This window comes from Falco peregrinus, chromosome 1 (assembly GCF_023634155.1).
Source record: "Falco peregrinus isolate bFalPer1 chromosome 1, bFalPer1.pri, whole genome shotgun sequence".
Lineage (NCBI taxonomy): Eukaryota > Metazoa > Chordata > Aves > Falconiformes > Falconidae > Falco > Falco peregrinus.
The window spans coordinates 28644841-28665902 of record NC_073721.1 but is presented as its reverse complement, the minus strand read 5'-3'; the positions used below and the strand labels follow the sequence as shown (position 1 = coordinate 28665902).

At 51.5% G+C, this 21062-nt stretch overlaps 1 protein-coding gene across 1 annotated transcript in view; it reads right to left on the bottom strand.

Annotated features, from left to right (window-relative positions):
• The window catches only part of HPSE2 (heparanase 2 (inactive)), a 112011-nt gene that overhangs the window by 14455 nt on the left and 76494 nt on the right, over positions 1–21062 (bottom strand). The window contains exons 6-9 of the mRNA XM_055801085.1: positions 13009–13056; positions 4772–4865; positions 2061–2167; positions 804–918 (exon numbers count right to left, since the gene is read on the bottom strand). Of these exons, the coding sequence (XP_055657060.1) occupies positions 804–918; positions 2061–2167; positions 4772–4865; positions 13009–13056 (364 nt within the window). The remainder of the gene's footprint in view (positions 1–803; positions 919–2060; positions 2168–4771; positions 4866–13008; positions 13057–21062) is intronic.

Here is a 21062-nt window from a genome sequence, read left to right as displayed (position 1 = left end):
CTCCCTGCGGCCACCCCCTGAGATCCCAGGGCAGCATCAGGGCTGTGCACCTCCCCGAAGCAGATCTCCAATCCTGCCAGCAGCCTTTGCTGGGTCACAGACCCATAATCCCTTCCAGGGGACGTGCAGAGCGCCCAGCTGCCCTGCTAGGGTCTCCACCTACAAGGCAGCGTATTAACTAGCTGCTCTCTATCCCCACCCCCCAGAAAAGGAAACCTGCTACTTTTAACAGGGGTTTTCATATGGTTTCTTTATCAGTACCATGTGTACTGGGAACTCCCCCCTGCCCAGGTGTTTTTGAAGAGTGAGGGATGCTGCAGGGCACTGGTGAGAACCACTGCTGCCTGTGAAGCTGGGAATGCCCTTCAAATTCCCTTCACTTTGGTTTCTAGAAATCTGAAGCCGAGTGCTAAGGCTCCAGCCTGGCTTCCCCCAGCCCAGCTCACCACTAGCAAACCAGCTGCTTGCCCTGTGCCATGCATGGTGGTCCTGCCACACCCCTCCCTCCCTCCCTCCCTCCCTCGGACTCTGCAGCCTGCACTGGCACCCCTCAGTAGCACCAGCCTGCCTCCTGTGCTACCAACCCTGGGCACCAAATGAAGTTTCAGCTACAGAGGTATTGCTCTCCTATCTGCCTCCAACATGTTGCATTTGATGTGAACTAACATCTCCTATTAACACTGCAAGAAACATCTGGAAAAATTAATTTTCAAGCAGAGTTCAGATAGGTCACAAGGAGAAAATCCCCCCCAAAATGAGCAGGGAGAAGCCAGCACCAGCGCAATGCCCCTGGGCAGACCTACCGGCAAGGGGTTGAAGTTCTGGTCCACCAGGTGGTTGTGGCCATGGTCGAGGAAGGAGTGCCGCACCACCACATCGATGCCCTGGCTGGCCAGCAAGCCCAGCGTGTTCAGCCACCTGAGGATGGAGGGAGCAGAGTCAGGCTGCTGCGGAAGGACCACCCAGCCCCAGTGGCACAGCTGCGCTCCGGAACACAGCGTTGCTCTCATGTATTCAACCTGGAGCCTGCTCCCAGCACCTCAAGTTGAAGCTTACAGATGGTTTTGTGAGCTAGGTATTAACGACCTCCCACCATCCCTGCCCTGGCAAGCCTCCACACCTCTCCCCCCACTGCAGCCACCTCTGCCCCAGCTGTGCCCGGCTTGCATGTCCCAACTGTGTACCTGAGCCCCTGCATGTACCTCAGCATCACAACCCTGTGCTCAAAGCCGGGGGCGCTCCCCAGCCTGCCAGCACTCCGCACCCACCATCTCAGCAGTGGGGACCAGACCTTTGCACCAGCCTATCTCCTCACACACCCCGGGAAAAGTCTTCAACCCTCACAGCCTGCCACAGCCCTGATACCCCAGGCATGTCCTCGCACCTCCCTGCAAAGCCTGGATAATCTTCCTCCATCTTTCATGATGACAGCCAGCTCTGAAGATCTGAACTGGGGCTTTGCAGCAGGATGCCAATGCCATGGGGCTGTGCCAGTAGACAAGCCCCAGGAGCCAGACATGGTTGTAGCTTTGAAGAAGGAGAGAAAACAATTTCCAGAGCAGAACTCTGCTGAGCACTTCCCTGGGCAGACGCCCCAGGAGTGAATGCATGCAAGGACATATAGCTGCAGCCTGAACCAAAAACACAGAGCAGGAGGAAGCCCAGGTGATCCCAAGCTATGAAGCAAGGCAAGCCTGTCAGGATGGCAGCTCTGGGGTCCCAGAGCTGGGGTGCTTGAATCACACCTCCCTTCCATGCCCATGCCCTGCGGCCACACCGTTGATACCAGTGTGGGATCCCACGCGGTCCCCTCCTTACTCTGCTACTCTGGATATGCCAAAGGCTGGCTCACCTACAGGAAAGCAGAGCTGAGGAGGGGTAATAGATTCTACAGAGGAAATAACAGTGCACAGGCTGCTGGGGAGCACCAAGGGGGGTACAGTTGGGCTCTCTGGGCACGGAGCTGGCCCTCTCCCAGCTGCAGTGGCTTTGCAGCACCCAAGCCCGCAGAGCCCGTGGGGGTGGCAGTGCCCTGGCACCAGCAAGCTGGCATAACTCACAAGAACCCGGCCGCATAGGAATCGGAGAGGTTGTTCATGCCTCCGGCTGAGGTTGTGCCAACACCTTCCAGCCAGATCTTCTTCCCCGGTGTGTATGTGTTCACTACCTGCACAGAAGGGAAAAGCAACCAAAATGACTCTCATGAACCTGTGATTTAAAGCCAAGGCAGATATCTCCTATGCTACACCCTGGGAAGGCTTACAGAGCCCTTCGGTAACAGTGCTGCTGGGCAGTCAGTGCCTGCCTGGCCCTGGCATGGTTACTAGGTGTCTTCACCATGGGTGGGTGGTGGGACACTGTTCCTCACTCTCTCCTGCCAATGTCACATGTCCCCTATCCATCTTCTGGAGCTGCTCCAAACACACCCTCCCAAACATGCTCTCATGCTCCCAAACCCAGACCCTGCTCTTTCCTTGTGGTTTCCCCACACACTCTGCAGGCTGCCCTGCCACATCACCTCAGCTCTCTATGTCCCTATGCAAGGTGGCTGCCTGCCACGGGGAGCACCCCAGCCCCAGCGGCTATGTGGTGTGGGAGTACTGGGACACGTACTGAAGCCACATGGAGGAATGGTGGACACCTGAGAAGAAAGTAGTGGATGCCTCCAGGTGTGGCTGAGCAGGGGCTACTTTACCAGCCAAGGTGTCCCTGGCACAGGCGGGACACGTGGGTCCGAACATGCTGGCCCACCCCTTACAAGGCTCCAGCTGGCAGTGCAGACACCTGTGAGATGCCATCTGGGACGGGAGGGCTCAGATGGCTGGAGCTGCCCTCTCCCAGCATGAGCAGCCTCTGGCACCATGCAGTGCCCCGTCCTCTCTCTTGCAATCCCACTTCTCCAGGCCGGGCGACAAGCTCCCACGACCAGATGTCTGCAAACCCAGTGGCCCAAGGAGCGCTCTGCACAGCCTGATGGATCCTGCCCCATTAGTGAGGAGCGCTGGAATGTGCTAGATGGACTGGGATCCCTCAAAGATGTTAAATACGCCAGCTCTGGGCTGCCTCCCACTCACAGCCTGTGAGAGTCGATATCCCTGACTGAAGCCCCAGAGGTGTTGGCATCCTGCCTGTAATTATCTAAGCCCGCCACCTTCCCCAGTCAGAGAGGAAGCAATAAAACAGGGAAGTGGACAAGCCCAGCTGCTCTAATCAGCCCCGGCAGGATGCACAGACTCAAAGCCAAGCTGGAGGTTATTAGCACCCAGTGCTGTGCTTTTGCTCAGCCACACTGGCATTCCCGGGAGAGCCCTTCCTTGGCCCTGCCCCGCACAGACCAAATCCTGCCCTGTGGGTGCAAGGGTTCCCCCAGCCCGCACTAAGGGCAACTCCTGCTGCCTCTGGTCTGGGGATGGATGGGGTCCCGCTCCTTTCCCAGCAGGTTCCCAACCTGCAGTAGAGGTGGGACATGTGCCACCACTTTTGTTGGGGTGTTGTACCCCCAGTGGGAGCAGGGCAAGCCAGTGCCTCTGGTTTGCCTCTGTGCTGATCCCGCCAGCTGCCTCATGCCTCCCCGCGGCAGGAGGATCATCCACATGCATGGATGATTCCCAGCTTGTGCCAGAGGACTCAGCAAGCAGCTCTTCTCCAGTTTTGCTGTGCTGACCCTCACATCCCCTTTCCCGGGGCCTCTTTTGAGTTGTTTACTCATCCTATGGTTTCTCCCTGAAGGAATTACAACAGTAAGACATTGTGGTGACTGGTAGGGTATGAAAACTTAGACAAGACAGATAGATGGACATCTCCTCTAGTCCCTAAAGCCTTCCCCGCTTACTAGGTGCTCCTTACTCCTTCCAGGACTGACAGCGGAGTGGGCCACTCACAGTCACGGCCTCCATATCAGCCAAAGCAGGGGGACTTTGCAAAGCCCCCACCACCTACCCAGTTGCTAAAGATGTGAGCAGGGTCCCCCCAGCCGGCAGGGAGAAGAGCGCTCGCTGCAGGCTGTGTTAGCCAGGCAGAGCCATGGGCTCTGACACCACACGCCAGCAACAGCTGGGTTTTATAACACAGTCAAAACATGACCATCGGGAAAAAAAAAAAAAAAAAAAGAGTTGTTCATAATGGTCATGATTCTTCACTAGTGAAAATCACCCTGGAAATGCAACTATCACAACTTTGCAAGCAGCATTTTTAGGCACTGTGAGCAAGTGGGGCAAGGTACTGCAGTAGGAGCCCCCTCCTGCGCAGGCATGGCTGCGCTGGGGATGGTTTGGTACTGCCTGGCTGCTCCTTCTGCTCCTTGTCCTTGGGAGCAAGTTTCAGAGAATATCCACATTACATGCTGCTCGCTACAGGAATGGACAGATGAGAGTGTCAAGCCAGGTGGCCACTTTAGAAAGGCTTTGCATGGCAGTCGGCCCCTGCCCTGTGCATCCAGCCCATGTCCTGGCACACCTGGCACACCTGCACACAGCTTACCTCACGCTGCAGCCCGTGGCCGCTTCCCTGCTGACCTGCCTGCCACACATCCCACACGGGGGCTGGGCATCATGCTGCCTGGTCTGTCCTCCCATTCCCTGCAGGAGGGCTGCCTGCATTTCAGCTGGGAGCACAGCCATCCCCAACAGCCGCCCTCCATCCCTGCCCCACAGCAGCTCCTGTGGGAGCATGTCAGTGCTGCTGCCAGAGCCCCGGCCACGAGCTGTGCCAAGACCGGGCACCGTGGGCACAATGCCCCCTCACCCCTTGCAGGCCCTTTGCACTCACGCACTTTCTGGATTTTCCTGATCTGGTCAGTGAGTGTGTCTAACAGGCGAGTTTTCAGGAAGTCCGTCACTTTGGCCACTCGACCATCGATGTAGTAACTGGAAGGAAAATAGGAAGACAAGGATCAAACAGCTGGGAGTAGCTCTGCCCAGAACCACGTCCTCCCACCCTGCTGCTGCCACATGCCAAGAAGCCTCCTCTGCTCCAGGGGAGTCCCTGATTACACCCTGCCCTGCCCTGGCCCTCTGGCCATGCCGGTGTCTGGCAGATGCTTTCAGTCTCCAAAACAGTGTGTGAGCTGGACACACCCCGAACACCGAGCATCCTGCACTGCAGAAAACACGGGAAGTTTTGCACTTTCTTGACTATTGCTGGTGAAACTCTGGGAGCAGAAAACCAAAGGCTGGGAGCAAAATGCCACCGACAAAGGCTTGGCAGCACTCTCTGCACTGATGTCATGGAGATCCCAGTGAAAGAGACCCTCTTTCCCACCCACACGATGCCTGTGATAGCTGCAGCTGGGCTGCACGACCAGGGAGATCTTGAGAGATCTTCTGCTCACCTGGCTCGTCCCATCTGTACCTGTCCCCTGTCTTAGGGACACACAGTTTTAAAAACACAGATAAGTCAGTCCTGCTCTCACAGAAATCCCCTCTGCCCTGGGAATGCCAGGGAGAATTGCCTGTACAGAGGGCTGATTCCTGTTCTCCATATGCTTTCTTATACAAAGCACAGCTATAGTGCTGCCAGTCGTGATGCGAATCATCTGTCTCTAAGTGTGGGAAGAAGACTCTGAAATGCCTCAATACTGTCTCCTGGCTCGAGGACATAAGGTAAAGCAGTCTGTCCTGGAGTGCAAACACCCTGTGGCTGGAGGTAATCAAAGCCAGCTCCTCCTGAGGAAATGTCTGGGGCTGGCACCTCAGCCCCCAAGCAAGGAGCAGTGGAAGCCCTTGCACATCTCCCAGAGGCTCCTCCCAGCCTTGCAGAGACACCAGAACGTCTGCTGCAGCATGCACTGGCATAACCCTGGGACAGCCATTTAGCTGATAAATAGGTTTTGCAAGAAGAACTTTCTGACATCCTCCTCCAAAATCTGCAGTGTGCATCAGTTACCCAACACAGTGAGCCACGGAGCATGTTGGAGCCGTGCTGGGGGGACAGAGGTGCACAGGAATCACAGCAGCTCTGGCTGGGGCTGGCAGGGCTCAGCCATAGCCTCCCACTCCTCATTGGAGCCTTGTCCACTTGGCATTCAGTTACACAGATCCTTCTCCTTCTCCACAGACTTCAGTGCAGCCATGGGTGCTGAGATGCATAATGGGCCGAAGACCTGGGGTCTGAAGAAAGGTGGATTCACCTTTCCAGGGCTGATTTCTCCATAACATATATCTCATTCACACCAGCATAAAGCTGTAGCGGCTGCTTTACTTGGGTGCTGGAATGCAGGAGCATCCCCAAAGGATGCCATGGGCTAACTCAGCCTCAGCCAGAGCACCTGGCACATGTGCAACATGCACAAGTGCTCAGAGAGGATTTTTGTGTCTCTGCTCCAAGTCACTACACAGGTAACAGAATAAATGTGCTTGGAGCTGTGCAAGGTTGCGACCAAGGGGGAACAACGCCAGCACTCACTGTCCCAGAACAGAAATGCATTACAGGCTCGACTTGCAAATGCATTAAACAAGAAGAGCCTCCCTTGTCAGCCCTCCCCCAGGTGTGCGGCCACAGCTGCGTCCCCAGCAAAGCATGGGATCATGCCAGTCACACCCCAGTTTCACTCCGATGTGTAACCCAGGGAAGGAGGCAAGAGGCGTTTCTGTATGACCATGGTGACTAGAAGGTGCTAAGGGCAGAGATTATCTCCGGGGAGGACTTAGGAAGTGTTCAAAATCGTTCTGATCACTTATACACAACTGAACCACTGGCTGCCGGGAGGAGAGCAGATCTGTAAGCAGCAGGCAGCAGTGGGGTTTACAGAGATTACTTTTTAAGACAAAATTACAAAGCAATGTACTCTGGGGATGGCAGATGTTTGGATTTTAGTACAGCACTTAAGAACTGAACAGAAATGATCTTTTCAGTCTGCTGTGGACCAAAAACCCCATCACCTGGGCCAAAAGCTGCCTGAAAGGCCATAAAAAGAAGGTTGCATTGACTGGGAAAAAGAGGGAGTTAGACCTCAGTCTGTGTATGGCCCCTCCAATGCAGCAGGCTTTCTGTAGGGTTCAGCTTGTCTGCACAAGTCAGTATGGTTCCAGAGCCCAGAATAAACCCCTCAGAAAGCAAAGGCAGGCTTGCACCTCCCCATCATCTCATTCAAGCACGAGGTGTGCTGTGACCCACAGCTCCACTGCCAAGGGAGAGGAACATCTCTCCAGAGGCAGCAGCAGAGGAGGCTCTGCCAGCCCAGGGGCTGCGGGGAGGAGGCAGCCTAGGAAGGAGCTGCTGTGCTGAGCACAGCCAAGACCCTGCAGGGAAGAGAAATGCCCTGGGACAGTGCCACAGTCACATTTTTTTTGACACCTTCATTAACAAACCAGAGAAATGGGGATTGGGAGAAGTATGAAAAGAAAAAAAATAAACCCACTTCAGCATCAGGAAATCTTGTTGGTAGCATGTCTCCCAGGGCTGCAGGGAGGGGAGCACATCCTCTTTGGGTATTTAAGCAGAGCATGAAGACAATGACAAGCTTCTGTAAGATATGCAAGGATCTCTTGCAGATCTGCCTGTGAAGTTCTGGGACACCAAGAAGTGCTTTCAACCTCCCCAGAATGGGAAAGACAGAAAATGGCAGCAGCTGCACAAGGCTTGCAAGGAAGAGAGAGGCACTGAGGTCTTCACTGCTACCAGGCTACTCAGGAGCAGTTTCCAGCTGTAGGCTTCGTCACTGAGATAAGGGCACTTCCTTTTGAGAAATCCAACTGTCAGTAAAGGTGGTATAGAAAGCCGCAAAATGCAAACAACTGTCAGGCCTTTAAAGCAGGAGAAGTGCTCATTAGGCGTGGATTATCCCCAAGAGCAAAGGCAGCAGCTTTCCTGATATTTACAATGACTCAGTGCACTTGACTTGAAAAAAAAAAATCCTGAACAGTCACAACTCTCCAACCTCCAAAAAAGCCAGCAGCAGCTGCAGAGAGCTCCAGCACTGACAAGTACCTCCCCAGGCAGCAGTACGGTGCACAGGCAGCTGGGCCAAGCCAGCCCCAGGGGCTGCACCATCCACAGCCTCCTCTCCTGGTGCCGGCAAGGTCTGAGTGCCAAAGGAGACGAATGGACAGACCCTCCCCAGCACAGGCAGGGTTCTCTGGCAGCCACGACTCTGCAGAGGCAGAAGACATGTAGCTCATGGACAAGCTATCCCTCTCCAACACAGGCTGGCAGATCTTCCATTGGGTTCTGGGTATGATGCAGCATCAGTTGGCCCCGAAGCCTAGGAGATATCAGCATGCCCACCGTGGGCGCAGACCATGCCGTTTCTCGTAATATAGGATAGAACAGATATGGGCAGTTGCATGCAGAGCTGACTTATTGTGTCCCCTGATCTGATGCTGCTATCACTGTAGACAGACAATCTTTAGGAACACAAGAAGAGCCAGGCAAGGAAACGGGATGTAGCAACTAAATCCTAGATGACATGTCTCAGAAGAAAGACCATGTACTTTGGGTGCCCTATTATACTACACAAAGCTGAGGCCAGTTCTCCCCCTTCTGTTTACATTATCCCATTTCTAAAAACTGAATTTGAATATGCCCTAGAAACACGGGATGGGATCAGTGCACTTTGCAAAGGGAAGTGTGACAGTATCAGTGTGGAGGTGACCAAAGCAGAGCATAGTGCAGGGGGAGTACTTGGCCAAGGGCTGGGCAGGGATTTGTGCTAGGAAATGCACCACCCCAATTCCCAGCCCCCATCCCTAGCTGGAACTGAAGCATGAAACTTGAGACACAAAGACAAGAGCTGGGAACAGTACTGAAGTAGGGCTGAGCACAGTGGCCAGTCAAAAGTGCCCTTGTTCTTGGGCAGGCTGCAAGGCCAGGATGCCCACAGTGCCTCCCAGAGAAGGACAGTGCCAGGCACCAGGGCACCTGGGCAAACCTGACTATCCTGTCACCTTCAGGTCTTGTGCTGCCTTTAAAATGATGTTCTGGAAAGATCCACGATTTGCTGCGCAGGACCATGAGCATCATCCTATATTTGATGAAGGCAGTGCACTGGCTCCTGAGCAGCTGGTTTCATTTACCTCCTCTTTCATTTTAAAGAGAAACCTTTGCCCCTATTATCTGACCTCTTCTTCTGTTGCAGTTAATTACATTAAAGCCCACTTCCCAAAGCTCAGGAATTTCCGGATCTACTTTGTTGCCTGCTGCTACAGGGGGAGGCTGCTAGGAATTAGGGCATCATCCTGCCAGGGACGCCAAGCGAGGCAGATCCCCACCATCAGCGTGACACCCGGCCACCACCACAGCTGTGAAACCACGACACCTCTGCTGACAGAGGCAAGCCTGACCCCCGAGCATCTTCCCAAGGAGAAGGCAGAGTCCCCGTCTGCAGCTCAGAGCGCAGGGCAGCCCCACGGCTCTCCCTGGAGAGGAGAGGCAGGATGTGACCTGTTCCTCCCAGGTAAAGACCTGTGGGCACAGGGGAGAGGTGCCGCCCACCTCCAGTCAACTAATAAATGCATTGATAAAGAAAAATCACTGGGGACTGCCCTCTGGCCCTAAAGGCACAACTCACACCCACGTCTTTCTCTGCCCCCAAACAAGGTGCCTTTGTCTGTCCCACTAGTGGGAGCCGTCTCTGACCCATGCCATCTCCCCAGCTGTGCCCTGGCTTCACCTGGGACCATGCTGGTGGCCCAGGGCTGCCAGGGACTGTGCCCTCCATCAGACAATGCAGAGGATGGCAAGCCAGTGGGCAAAGCTGTGCCCTGGCCAGGTTTACTTACCAGCAGAGATGGGCCAGTGATTCCATCATGCAACCCCTTCCTCCAGGCACAGCCTTGGCAGACACTGCTCTCTGAGCACTTGCAGCAGGCTTGTGCAAGCCCAAGTATATACCCATGGTATATATGTCGGGGGGGGGGGGGGGGGGGTGTGCGTGCTAGGCAACTCTCCCCTGACACCTCTGGGAAATCTGCCCCCCGCTACTGCCTCATGAGCATCTCCACCGGCACATTCAACATGTCTAAGCCAGAACAAGAGAAGTCACTCAAACCAAGCCCGGCAAAAGCACTTTAAGCAGCATCTCACACAAGCCCATGTGCCTGGCATGTCTGATTTGCCACATAGGGCAAGTGACTTTCCATCTTAGAAGATATCACGGCATTTTCCAAGGAGTCACAGGGATAGATGTCCACTGGTTTTGAAGATGCAAACATTTACTTTCTCCATAAGTAATAGGGATTTGTGCTTCAGAGGCAGCACTGCATAAGGATTTACCCATTAAATATGCCAGACTTGGAGCCATGCACAAGACTTGGGATGGAAACCCAGCTGTACAGACTGAGAGCACAGCCAGGGATGGAACTGGGCATGGCTGCAGGTCTAAGTGGGCAATGGGTCTTCACCTCGTGTGAGGATGCCAGCACTGAGCAGATATGGCTGTGGAGAGGTTGCTGAGCAGTGGAAACCCGCATCCAGAGGCTGAGAGGATCCACAATAAACCAAGCATTTACTCATAAACAAACATAACAAACTAAATTATTGGGGAAATGCCAAAACTCTCAGAGCCACTGTCAGTCCCACCTGCCACACCCTCCTTTAGTGGAAATTCCCTGGGTGTTTTGAAGCCATTCACACATCCCTCTCCAGCAACACTTTACTTCTGAAGAGTGAGGCACACATGCTGAGTTGCGTATGTAAGTGAAACCATACTCTGAAAGGCTGGACAGGCTGCTTATTTCCACCCAGTGTCGCTTTTCTGTCAGATACATTTCAGATATATTGTTTTCACATAGAGAATAGGGATCCCTGCAATGTATTCCCTTCTCAATTCCCTTTCTGGATCGAGCACAGCCTTTTCAAAGGAATAACAGATTTGACAAATTTATAACCAATATCCCGGGAGAATGTTAGGGTTTGGAACAGAAGTATTCATACTTGAAGTTAGACAGCAGTTTAGTTTCCTGCTAATAATTTTCTTCTTGGATACAAAGGAACTTGTTTTGTTTTGTTTTGCTGTTTGGAGCAGAGGGATGAGACACTGTTTTGACATTTATTCATAAACAGTACAGAAGCCCAGCTTGGAGCTGTGACCATTGCCAGTCCTCGCAAACGCATACGGGTGCAATCTCCAGAGCTGCAAACCTGGGCTGGGGGGGAAGCAGCTCCTGCGTTGCAGTGGAAATGGGTCAGCAAGCCGCATCTCAGCTCTGCCAACCCCTGTGAGGAGCTGCAGCAGCCACCCCACTCACAGGTTGGCTGCTCAGCACCAGAGCTGCTGAGCACTTTGCACTGATCCTATAAGAAAAGGTTTCAAAGCAGCCATGCAGGCAGATTCCCTGCGCACCAGATGAAACTCCACATCTGAAGCCTGGAAGTTTGTTCCTTCAACTCATCCAAGGGCTTGGCCCAGTGATCAAGCCCCATTGCAGAAAGCAAATTCCTGGACTAAGTAAATGTGATCAGCACATCGTGTAATCATGAAAAGCAAATTCCCAGCTGAGACATAGATCATTATTGCACAGCATGAGCCTGTAAGTAACACAAATCCCGCTCCAAATGCTCTGCTACCCCACTGCCCCCATTGCAGAAAGTTGCTGCTGCCTGGCAGGAAAGCCCCAGGAGCCAAACACCCAAGCAAGCACCACTGAGGAACAGGACTTGCTAGATACTGGTCATGCCTGGTGCTATAAACCATTCTGAGACACCAGCAGTTGCTTCTGCAGGAGGCTCCAAGGTTTAACACACTGACACAGAGACTGTGGGCAGACTTGCAAAAAAATCTCACGTCTTAAAACCAAGATCTTTTGAAAAGAAGGTCTCCAGATGGGCTTTACAATCCACACTGCTACACTTCAGCAAAGCAACCTGAGCACCCCATGGAGGGTCGCTGTGAAGGACCAGCTTGGGGAACAAGCCCTATGGGCAGCACACACAAGCCCACCTTGGACCTGAGACCCCAGCTCCTGTGCTCCAGGTCAGTGCCCCACCTGGAAAGTTTAATGCAGCATCAAAGCAAATCCGCTTTTTCTGGGAACAGGGGGGTCTCACCATGCTTTTTGCTCCAGTGGATGCCTGTCTCTGAAACATGTCCTTTCTGTGGCAGGAGAGAGTCCTGCTGGCCCCACAAACCCATTTTCTATCAATTTTGGCCATCACTGCTGTGCTTGCACACTGCCTAACCTTTGCACTGGCATTTGTGCTCCCACTGCAGAGAGCCACAGCCGCTGGGGAGCCTGCCTCTGGCTACAATGTGCAAACTGGGGCAGTTGGAAATAAGAGGAGGAAAAAGATGTTTATGGATTTTCCCCCGCATAAGGAAACCTTTCCCTCCACTCACTCCCTCAGCGCTTGCTTTGTTCTTCTAAACTGCAGAACATGTAGGAACCAGGAGGAAAACTGGGTATCAGCATCTCTCTGGCAGCCCCAGCAGGGCCTGGATCTTGGATGTTCACTCCCTTTCCATCAACATCTGCTCCTGGGGCTCCATGTACAGCGTAGGACAGCAGTGTGCCTATGGGCATCCGAGACGTGTACAAAACGGAGCAGGGACTGGGCATTACGCATTTACCATTGGACTAAGCTGCCTCTCCCTCCTCTGGGCCAAATCAGTTTAGCTTCAGAGCAGTGGTCATGGGGAGTCAGTGACTGCGGTGAAAGGAAAAGGGCTTTCGGATAGTCCCGTACATCTGTCACACACTGCTTTTGCTTCTCTGAGGTCCCCACCGCGGCCACCACCGGAGCTGCCTGCTATCCCAGCTGCCCCCAGGACTCCGCACTCCAGCTCGGGGCTTTGTTCCAGCAGTCAGGCAGGCCAGGCATGCAGGCAGTGGTATTTTTAGCCTCTGTCTCAGCTGCAGTGGTAAAGGTTAATACATCCCCTCCTGTACTTGTTCAAGAGGCTCCAGAAGGAGGGGCAGAGCCTCTTTTTCGCCTACTTAAATGTAGCAGGATGACAGAAGAGGTGGCTGTCACAGGTCTGCCCCTTTTCACACCCAGACAGCCCATCAGCTCTGCTCCCAGCAGTCTGATCACTGCAATTAGTGTTGGAAAGTAGAAGGAATGGTGAATACCTACTGTTGCCAGGTAACAGCATCCACCGCGCTGCCAGCCACTTTCATGAACCTATAGGAAACAGAGGAAGAAACCATATAAGCCCAATGTTGTCAAGGGGAAGTCCTAAAACCACCGATGCCCATCTTACACCACAGGATACCAAAGGCAGTCACTGCACTCACAGACCATTTCTAATGAAAACTTTGCATCCTTAAACGGAAGGAATAAATTACACTTAATGCAAATTCTTGTAGCAAGCACAGCTGGGAATAATAGAGTGAAACCCAACTGGCAGCAGAGCTCTGAGCATCATTTTGGGGAAGGTAAGGAGAGCTTTCAGAGCACAACAACATTTCAGGAACAAGATCTTGGGGAATGTACTTAGTTCTATGACTGCAACAATTCTCAATAGCAATCAAAGAAAAAGGAGACACTTCTTCAACCAACATGTATTTAAGCTGAGGAACTCCTTGCCCGGATTGAAGCAAGAACTGGAAAAATGGAAGAAAATGGAAATAAAACCCAGCAAACCTATTAGATGCAAAGATGCTACTTCCAGCTCATGAAACCCCTGAGCACTGGAGGATGGGAGGAAAGGTTAGACAAATACCGCTTGCTACATATGTCCCTTTTTTTGATGCTCTCTCTTTGGCATTGGCTGTCAGCAAACTAATGGGTTGCTGACATGGGTGCACTTTTGGTGAGTCCCATTCCTATGACTAACCACAGCACTTCCATCCACAAGGTTACAGTGAGTTACACACATGTATTAGTCTCCTGATGGTTTGTGACCCAAGTATCTTAAAGAAAATACACCTCTTCCAGACAGCCCCTATTTGAGTCAGACCTCAGGCTACACAGGTGTTATCTGCTTACACCACCGATGCCAAACCCTAAGCAATTCCTAATCTTGGGGACTGTGTGCAACCACCATAGCAGCAGCCTCTAGCACAGGCTTGCTGCCATCCAAGACGGTCCCTCCCGGGCTCCCTGGTCCAGCAATCCAAAATGCACCTTGGAAAACTGCAGCTCCCACAAGGAAGCCCAAGCAGTTACTACATTATTATGCTTAAGGACACAGATATGAAAACAAATAAAGGCACACACCAGCTGAACAAGCAAGCTTTTCTATTCAATATGTAACGTGCCGGGTAGCTGATGCATTTTGGAAGTGGTGATCTATGCACATGACAGAAGACATCGGCTTGAGCAAGCGAACATGAAGAGAGAGAGACCGATTCTGTATTGTTGTGGGCTGCTCTGGTGCACAGGGATCCCAGGAACACAACAGGAATCACACAGCTGCCCTGACTTGATGGGGACACAGGGATGGGTGGCACTGGGTCCTGCAACCTCCGACTCCCACAGGACAGTCCATGACCAAGGGTGGGGAAGGAAAGGGAAGGTTTGTGAGGAAAGATGAGACCTTTTATCAGACTAGTTGTGGTGGCAGGGATGAGCAGCATGCTTTCCGGCGCACGAGCTTCTAATCAGGTCTGAAACAAGAGCAGCAAGCTTCAGGCTAAATATAGCTCGGAAACAATCATTCTGACTTTAAATTAACAACGATGGTCAATTATAGACTGGGACAAAAGGGCAGCTGGACCCTGTGAAGCATAAGAGGACACTGGCAAAGGCAGTGGTAATAAATCCCTGCAGACAGAGAGGGAAGAGATACAATTAGAAATGGAAAAACAATAACACGCTGTAAAAACCCGTAGGCACTGATGCATCCCTGATTCTGCTGCCTAGCAGTGCTGTGAGCTTCAGTTCCCAGGCACGCCTTTCAGAAAGGCTTTTACATCTCTCTTGAGGGTCAGGCCCAGGAGACCAGTGCCAGGGTGGTGATTTGGGGACAGTTTCTCCCCAGCTGAGCAGGGTGAGGAGACCAGCCAGAGAGGTGCGAGCTCCTTGCAACTCAGAGCAGTCATGTGGCAAAAAGAGGATTTTGCAAATATTGCTATGGAAAGGTTGCTGTTCTAGAAAACTATGTGTGCAGAAGTATGCCAAAAGGATCAAAATACCCAGCTCCCAGGTTTTAAATGCTCACTACAGGGACTGCTGCCTAAAACGTAATGGATGAAGCATACAAGAGTGAACTAATGAACTCTAAACTGAAATGATGAACACAATCTATACTGCGTTTGAAGATCGATCAATTGCAATTGTGTTCGAAGAGTAGTCCACCTTGCTTTATAACCTCAAATGTTTTATGTTCTGGTTGCAAAATAAACCATCCCAGATGTTACTAAATCACTTCTTCAGGCTCAGCTTAACACTCTCCACTCACAGTCCAAAACCATGAGTAGAACGAGCTCGGAGGGAGAAGCTGTCCGGTTTTCCTCACCACTTCTACAGTGCCTACAGCCCTGCTGCAAATACACCCACAACAGCCGTCTTTGAACAGGGACTGAAAAGCAAAGCAAATCCTCAGTATAACTTCCAGCATCCTTGGAGCAGCAGAAGCAGGACATCCATCTGTCCCATCTCCCATGTTTCCAGACAGCTAATTGGCCTGTTGTTAAAAGCTGCTGAGAAAAATTTCTTCTAGGACACAGGTATCACTCAGGCAGCGCAGTGCAGACCAAAAGCAGGAAAGAAAAGGCACTGGTTTGCATAGTGTTCTGTCTCCATAAGACCAAAATAAATTGGTTAGTTCTGGTCATTTCAAATTTGACTATAAAAGATGCACATCTATCTCAAATTTTGCTTTCCATATTCTGTTTTTCTTTCTTTCTTTTTTCTCTTTTATTGAGATTTTTGCAGGGTGGAATAAAAAATTTCCTGGTAAAACTTCAAGTTCTGTGCCTGGAGTACCTCAGACGACCTGGCCAATGGACAGTACCCTCCAAAGGGAACCTCCAGCAGCTCAACAGCCAACAAGTGGTACTGCATGAGCAAGAGATGAAAGCCCAGGGCAGGTGGAGATGCAGTGATGCACAGATATCAGAATATCCTCAGCTTTGGAGTACAGATGTTATTAATCCCTTTATTCCTGTAGCACCTGTGCTTCTCAAACCACAGACTTTGAGGCCAGTGAAGATCCATCGGGGCTAAATGACCAGTGCTGGCATATTTTTATCTGGGATTTCCTGGACTGCACGATGTCCATGTGTGGAGTGCAGGCAGAGCAAACCAGACTCTTCCGGGAGGGCTCAGATCCCTGCACATGTGCTGCACAGATGGGCTGGGCTGGCACAGTAAATCTGCCATTTTCCTATACACTGGGCTTTCTCCGTGAGCACCAATTGGCTGCGCAGCACACGTGCAGTAAAAACCCCCAGAGGCAGTGGGACCAGCTCAGCTCACACTGTGCAGGCAATGTGGGCAACTACTGTAGTGATGCCCTGTAGTGCAGATGTGTGGCAGCTCCAGGGCATGCCTGTGCAGTATCCCTGGCTGGCCCTCTGCATGTCAGAAACCTGGGAAAACACAAAAATCTTCAAAATCTGCTGGGCCAGCATCTCTAGGTGGGAAAGCAGAACACGTCAGAGGCACGTGGAGGAACAGGAGACTCATTCAGGGAGTTTGTGTACGGAGGGTGAGACAAAGCCACCGAGTTCAGGTATATCCATCTCCTTATCCTTGCAGCTGCCCGTGTGCCAGCATCCCATGCCAGCATTACTACTTGTGGGGCCCTGCGCTGAGCTAGAACAGAGGCTCAAGCTTGTTTTCAAATAAGCACTGAGAAAAATGTAATATACCATTGCTTGGCCACCCAAACAGTTCCCAGCTCTGTCCCAGAAATGGTAATGCTGGCACAATGTAGGACAGCATCTCACAGCTGTGGGAGAGTGGGGCAGGAGAGCTGCAACACCATGAGATGGTACTGACACCAAAACTCTGTCCTGTGAAACCATGGCTCACATCTGACCTCTCCCAGAGCATTTTCCAGAGCCATATCTCCCAGGACCACAACCTGATTTAAGTGTGGTCACATCTCTGAAACAGATCGCCTGTCCTGATTCAATACTTGTCTGTCATGGAGCACCTACTGCAACCTTAAGTAAATTACTCCCATGGTTAATTAGCCTCCAAGTATGTTAAGTTCTCATCTGAATGTGACTAGCTTCAGCTTCCAGCCACTGGAACTTCCTAGGCTTGTTCCTGATACATTAAGGAGCCATCTGCATTTGGAAACCTCTTTCCCATTCAGGTAATTGCAGATGTCATCCCTTAAACGATAAAAAAAAAGTAATCCTCTAACAAAGAATGCAGCTGCATGAGACAAGTTACCATCGCACAGGCTCTCAGGTGGTTTAGCATCATCTGACTCCTGGGTGCTGGACTTCACAAACACAGGTTATTTCACCTGCTACTCCCTACAGTACTATAAAAGCAAAGTGACCCCCCCACGAAGCGCCAAGTGTGGGAGCAACACCAGCCTGCCTGCGGTACCGTGGTAGATCGCTAGAGCTGAGTGGCAGATCTCTGCCCTTTGAGCCAACAGTGACACGTAGAAAGAGCTTTATCTGGTGTCTGAATTGGATGGTGAGGCGGCCTAAGGCACAGGCTTCACTTACTAACTTCTTCCAGCAGCACAATCTACCTGCAGCAGCAGAGACAGGTACTAGACCTAGCTCATGCCACCTGCTGCAAAGACTTTAACCTGCAATGCCAGATTTCAGACAGGAATTTCACTCCAGGGAGCAGAGCCTGGTGGGGACTATGTGTAAATCTGCTGCTATATCGTGTTCTTTCTCTGCTCAGTGTCACCTTTCTTCACCCAACATGATCTACGGTGGGGCTGCGCAAGCCTTCCAGCAAAGAGAGCTCTGTGTCCCAGACTGACCCACCAGCCTCGGTAACCTGCACTCCAGGGACTCTGGGAGTTCCAGCTGGACCATGAAGTTACATGACTGATGTTTTTTCCCACCACTGATTTGTCCAGTCCCTTTCTGAACGCACAACTTCAGCCTCCACAACACCCTGTGACAATGACTTCTACAATGTCACTACATACCATGTGAAAGTTTCCTCCTTTCCAAACTTTCCTTCCAAACTACTTTCTGCTCTGTGGAAAAAACACCCCATTCACAGTCACAGGCTCATGGGCCTCGGTAACATTCCCTCTGAGCTGCCTGCCTTACAAACTGAAGAGGCATAGCCTATTTAATCTCTTCTCACATGAAGACATCACATACCTCTGCACATCCTCAGCTCCTCTCCCTGCAACCCTCCTTAGTTCTATTACATCTTTTCTGAGATGAAAAGACTGAGGTTGTAGATAGCAATCAGAAATAAGGCACACTGTGTATTAATACAGTGGCATAATCTCATCTATGTCTTTCCTTACCCATTTTGTTCTTCCTATACAGGTAACTGTGATTTTGGCACTCCAGCCATCCAGATCAAGCTTCAGCAACAGCTATCTTAACACTTTCCTCCTGAAAGAGCAATAGCTAAATCCTTTGCTTAGATCTCAGATCCCTGGCCCTGCTATATAGCCAAATGCCTCATCACATCCTTCACACATCATTTCAATGTATTTATGAATGGATTTACTCATAATTTCAATGCTACCAGAGCTTGAGGTCATGCTGCAGTGACCTCCTCCTCCCTTTGTATCATTAATGTTGCTTGACTTTTTGCACAGAATTCTTGCTCCGGACCTATTCAGTCTGTGCCACCAGCCTTGCAGTAGCTTGCATAAGGGTGAAGCTTCTGGCTCTGCTGACTGAGACATGCTTGCCTCTGCAGCATCACAAGAGAGCCTTAAACCAGTACAGCAAGGATGTGCTTTTTAAAGAAAGCCAAATAGCCAAAAAGAGCTTCTAAAAAATGCAGTGCTTACAAGTCCCCTGTGCCAAACAGGGCAGAAGTCCTTGTCAGCAAGAGGACAGGACAAATACCAAGTTTCTTCCTGAAATCCACCCAGAGTTCTTCCCTCTGCTGGATACCACCTACTCCAGGCTCTCCTTGTTTCTCTTCCCTACTTGAATTTAAACAAACAAGCTCTGTCCATACACTGTCTTTGGTTGCTACTCCAGAAAAAGTCACAGGTCAAAAGCAGTGCCTAGACTGACTGCTGTGTGCTGACCTGCTTAGACAGCCACAGCCCTCTTCGCGCTCATGACAGCACAGACACAAGGTATGGGCAGTCATCATAAAAATACTACCAAAGACTCTCCCAATTTTTAGCACCTTGATTTTGCTTTGGCGTATGGTTGTGTTGGACCCCAAATATACAGCCTGTGCCATTTCATGAGCTATAAGCTAACACCTCTCTCTACACATAAGCACCAACACAGGAACCTGTGCTTGGGGTTGATTTGTGGATGCAGGGAGCAGGGCTGAGGACTGCGACTGGTTTTAACCTGACCCCTACCTGGGCTGCCCACAGATGAATCAAGATGTCATCTCCATGCTCTCTCTCAACTCTGCCATGTCCACAGCTAGCAGGGAGGAAGGGCTCCATCACCACTGACAAAGATGCTTCCTCACCTTTACGGGCTCCTTTCAGAGCACTGTGGAATGACATCACCACCAAAAGGAGCCAAAGTGATCCAGACAGGTGGTTAATTCTCCACAGGTACTACAAACCAGGAATAGGAGGCAGTAGAATCATGGAGGATAAGAAGCTCTTGTGCCTTGCAAGGTGAGGACTGACATGTAGGAGCTCCCTCGCCTGCTGCTGTTGCCTGGCCAGAGGTGCTGTGGCCCTGTGACCAGAGGGCGGATGTGCAGCAGTGATGGCCATAGCAAGAAGGGGCCAAGGAGGCTGGAAAGAGGGCAGACAGAAAGCCAAGGATGCAGCGGATTGGGTGGCTCTGAGGACTGGGGGATGAGGAGGTAGGGAGAGGCTATAGCTCCAGACAAGAAAGTTTTTCACTTCTCTGGTGACTTCGTCAGGCTCAGGACTGTAAGTGGCTACAGACCATCAAGAGCAGCCAGCCTAGCATGGATACAAGTGCCTGCCAGCCCTTATCCTCCTGGCACTGCAGCTCCTGCCGTGATAGAGGTAACGCCCTAACACTTAGGAGTGTCTGTCCAGTGGCAAAAACCAGGCTACACCAACTAAGGAATAACAGGACATGAGAGCGCCTAGCCAAATCTGCCCAAACGTGCCGGTCGAAGTTTTGTACCAAATGTTCTGAGCTGTAACACAAGTTAGCATCGATTCTTCCTAATCGCTTTCCCTGGTGTTTCTTCTCTTACAGCACTGAATGTGTGATGCATTCATGCATTAACCTTTGTGTCTGATTCCTGATCTGTTGTTAAAATCTATGTTAATTCCTTAGAATCTCACAATTTTTTCCCCAAGCAAATTCTGAGCAGTTCTGGGATTCCTGTACCTGCAGACGCGGTAGGTAGCTAACGTGGTCTGCTCTCCAACAGCTCAGGCTGCATGAATGGTCTAATTAACACCTCATCAAACTCAACTGTTGGTTGTGTCTGGAGAAATTCCCTCTTGCACCTGTGCATTCACAAGACACCATTTCTAGCTTCCCACACAGCAGGCCCCAGTCATCTGAGCAATGCTCCATCACTGCAGAGCCCATCCTTACACCAGCAGTAGTAGTCCTGGTCTACTCTCCAGGACTTGCCAGCCCAGAGTGACGCTGATATGCTCTGTGGCTGCTCAGAGCCATCGCACCGTGCAGGGTGGTGCAAGAGCTCAGCAGCAATAACTCAGCAGTGAAGGGTGTGTAAAGCCTGTGCTGCTGCGTGTCAGGCAGGGCTCTTCTCCCCTCACCATATCCTGCCTCCACCATGAGAAAGTGCACAGGTTTCACCCAGCACAGCTCAGTGTTACCTGCCTAGGGACAGCCTTTGCAGTAGGGCAGCATGCATGCACACCCCCCTACGTGTGGCAAACCTTGAGGTACCTGATCTGTGCTCACCATCTAGCCTGTCTAGCAGACTCCAGAGAGGTGGCACCCCAGGAGGAGTTCTGTCCCACCTTGTCCTGGAGGACAGACCCTAGGACTGGGTCAGAACGGCCCTGGAGGTGTCCGTCTCCCACCACTGAGACAGACAGAGCCTGGTGCACAGCAGAGAGCAATGCCCATTGTCATGTTGATGCTGCCATTACAGGACAAGGTTTAAACAGTGAGAGTAAGTTTAGCTTCATT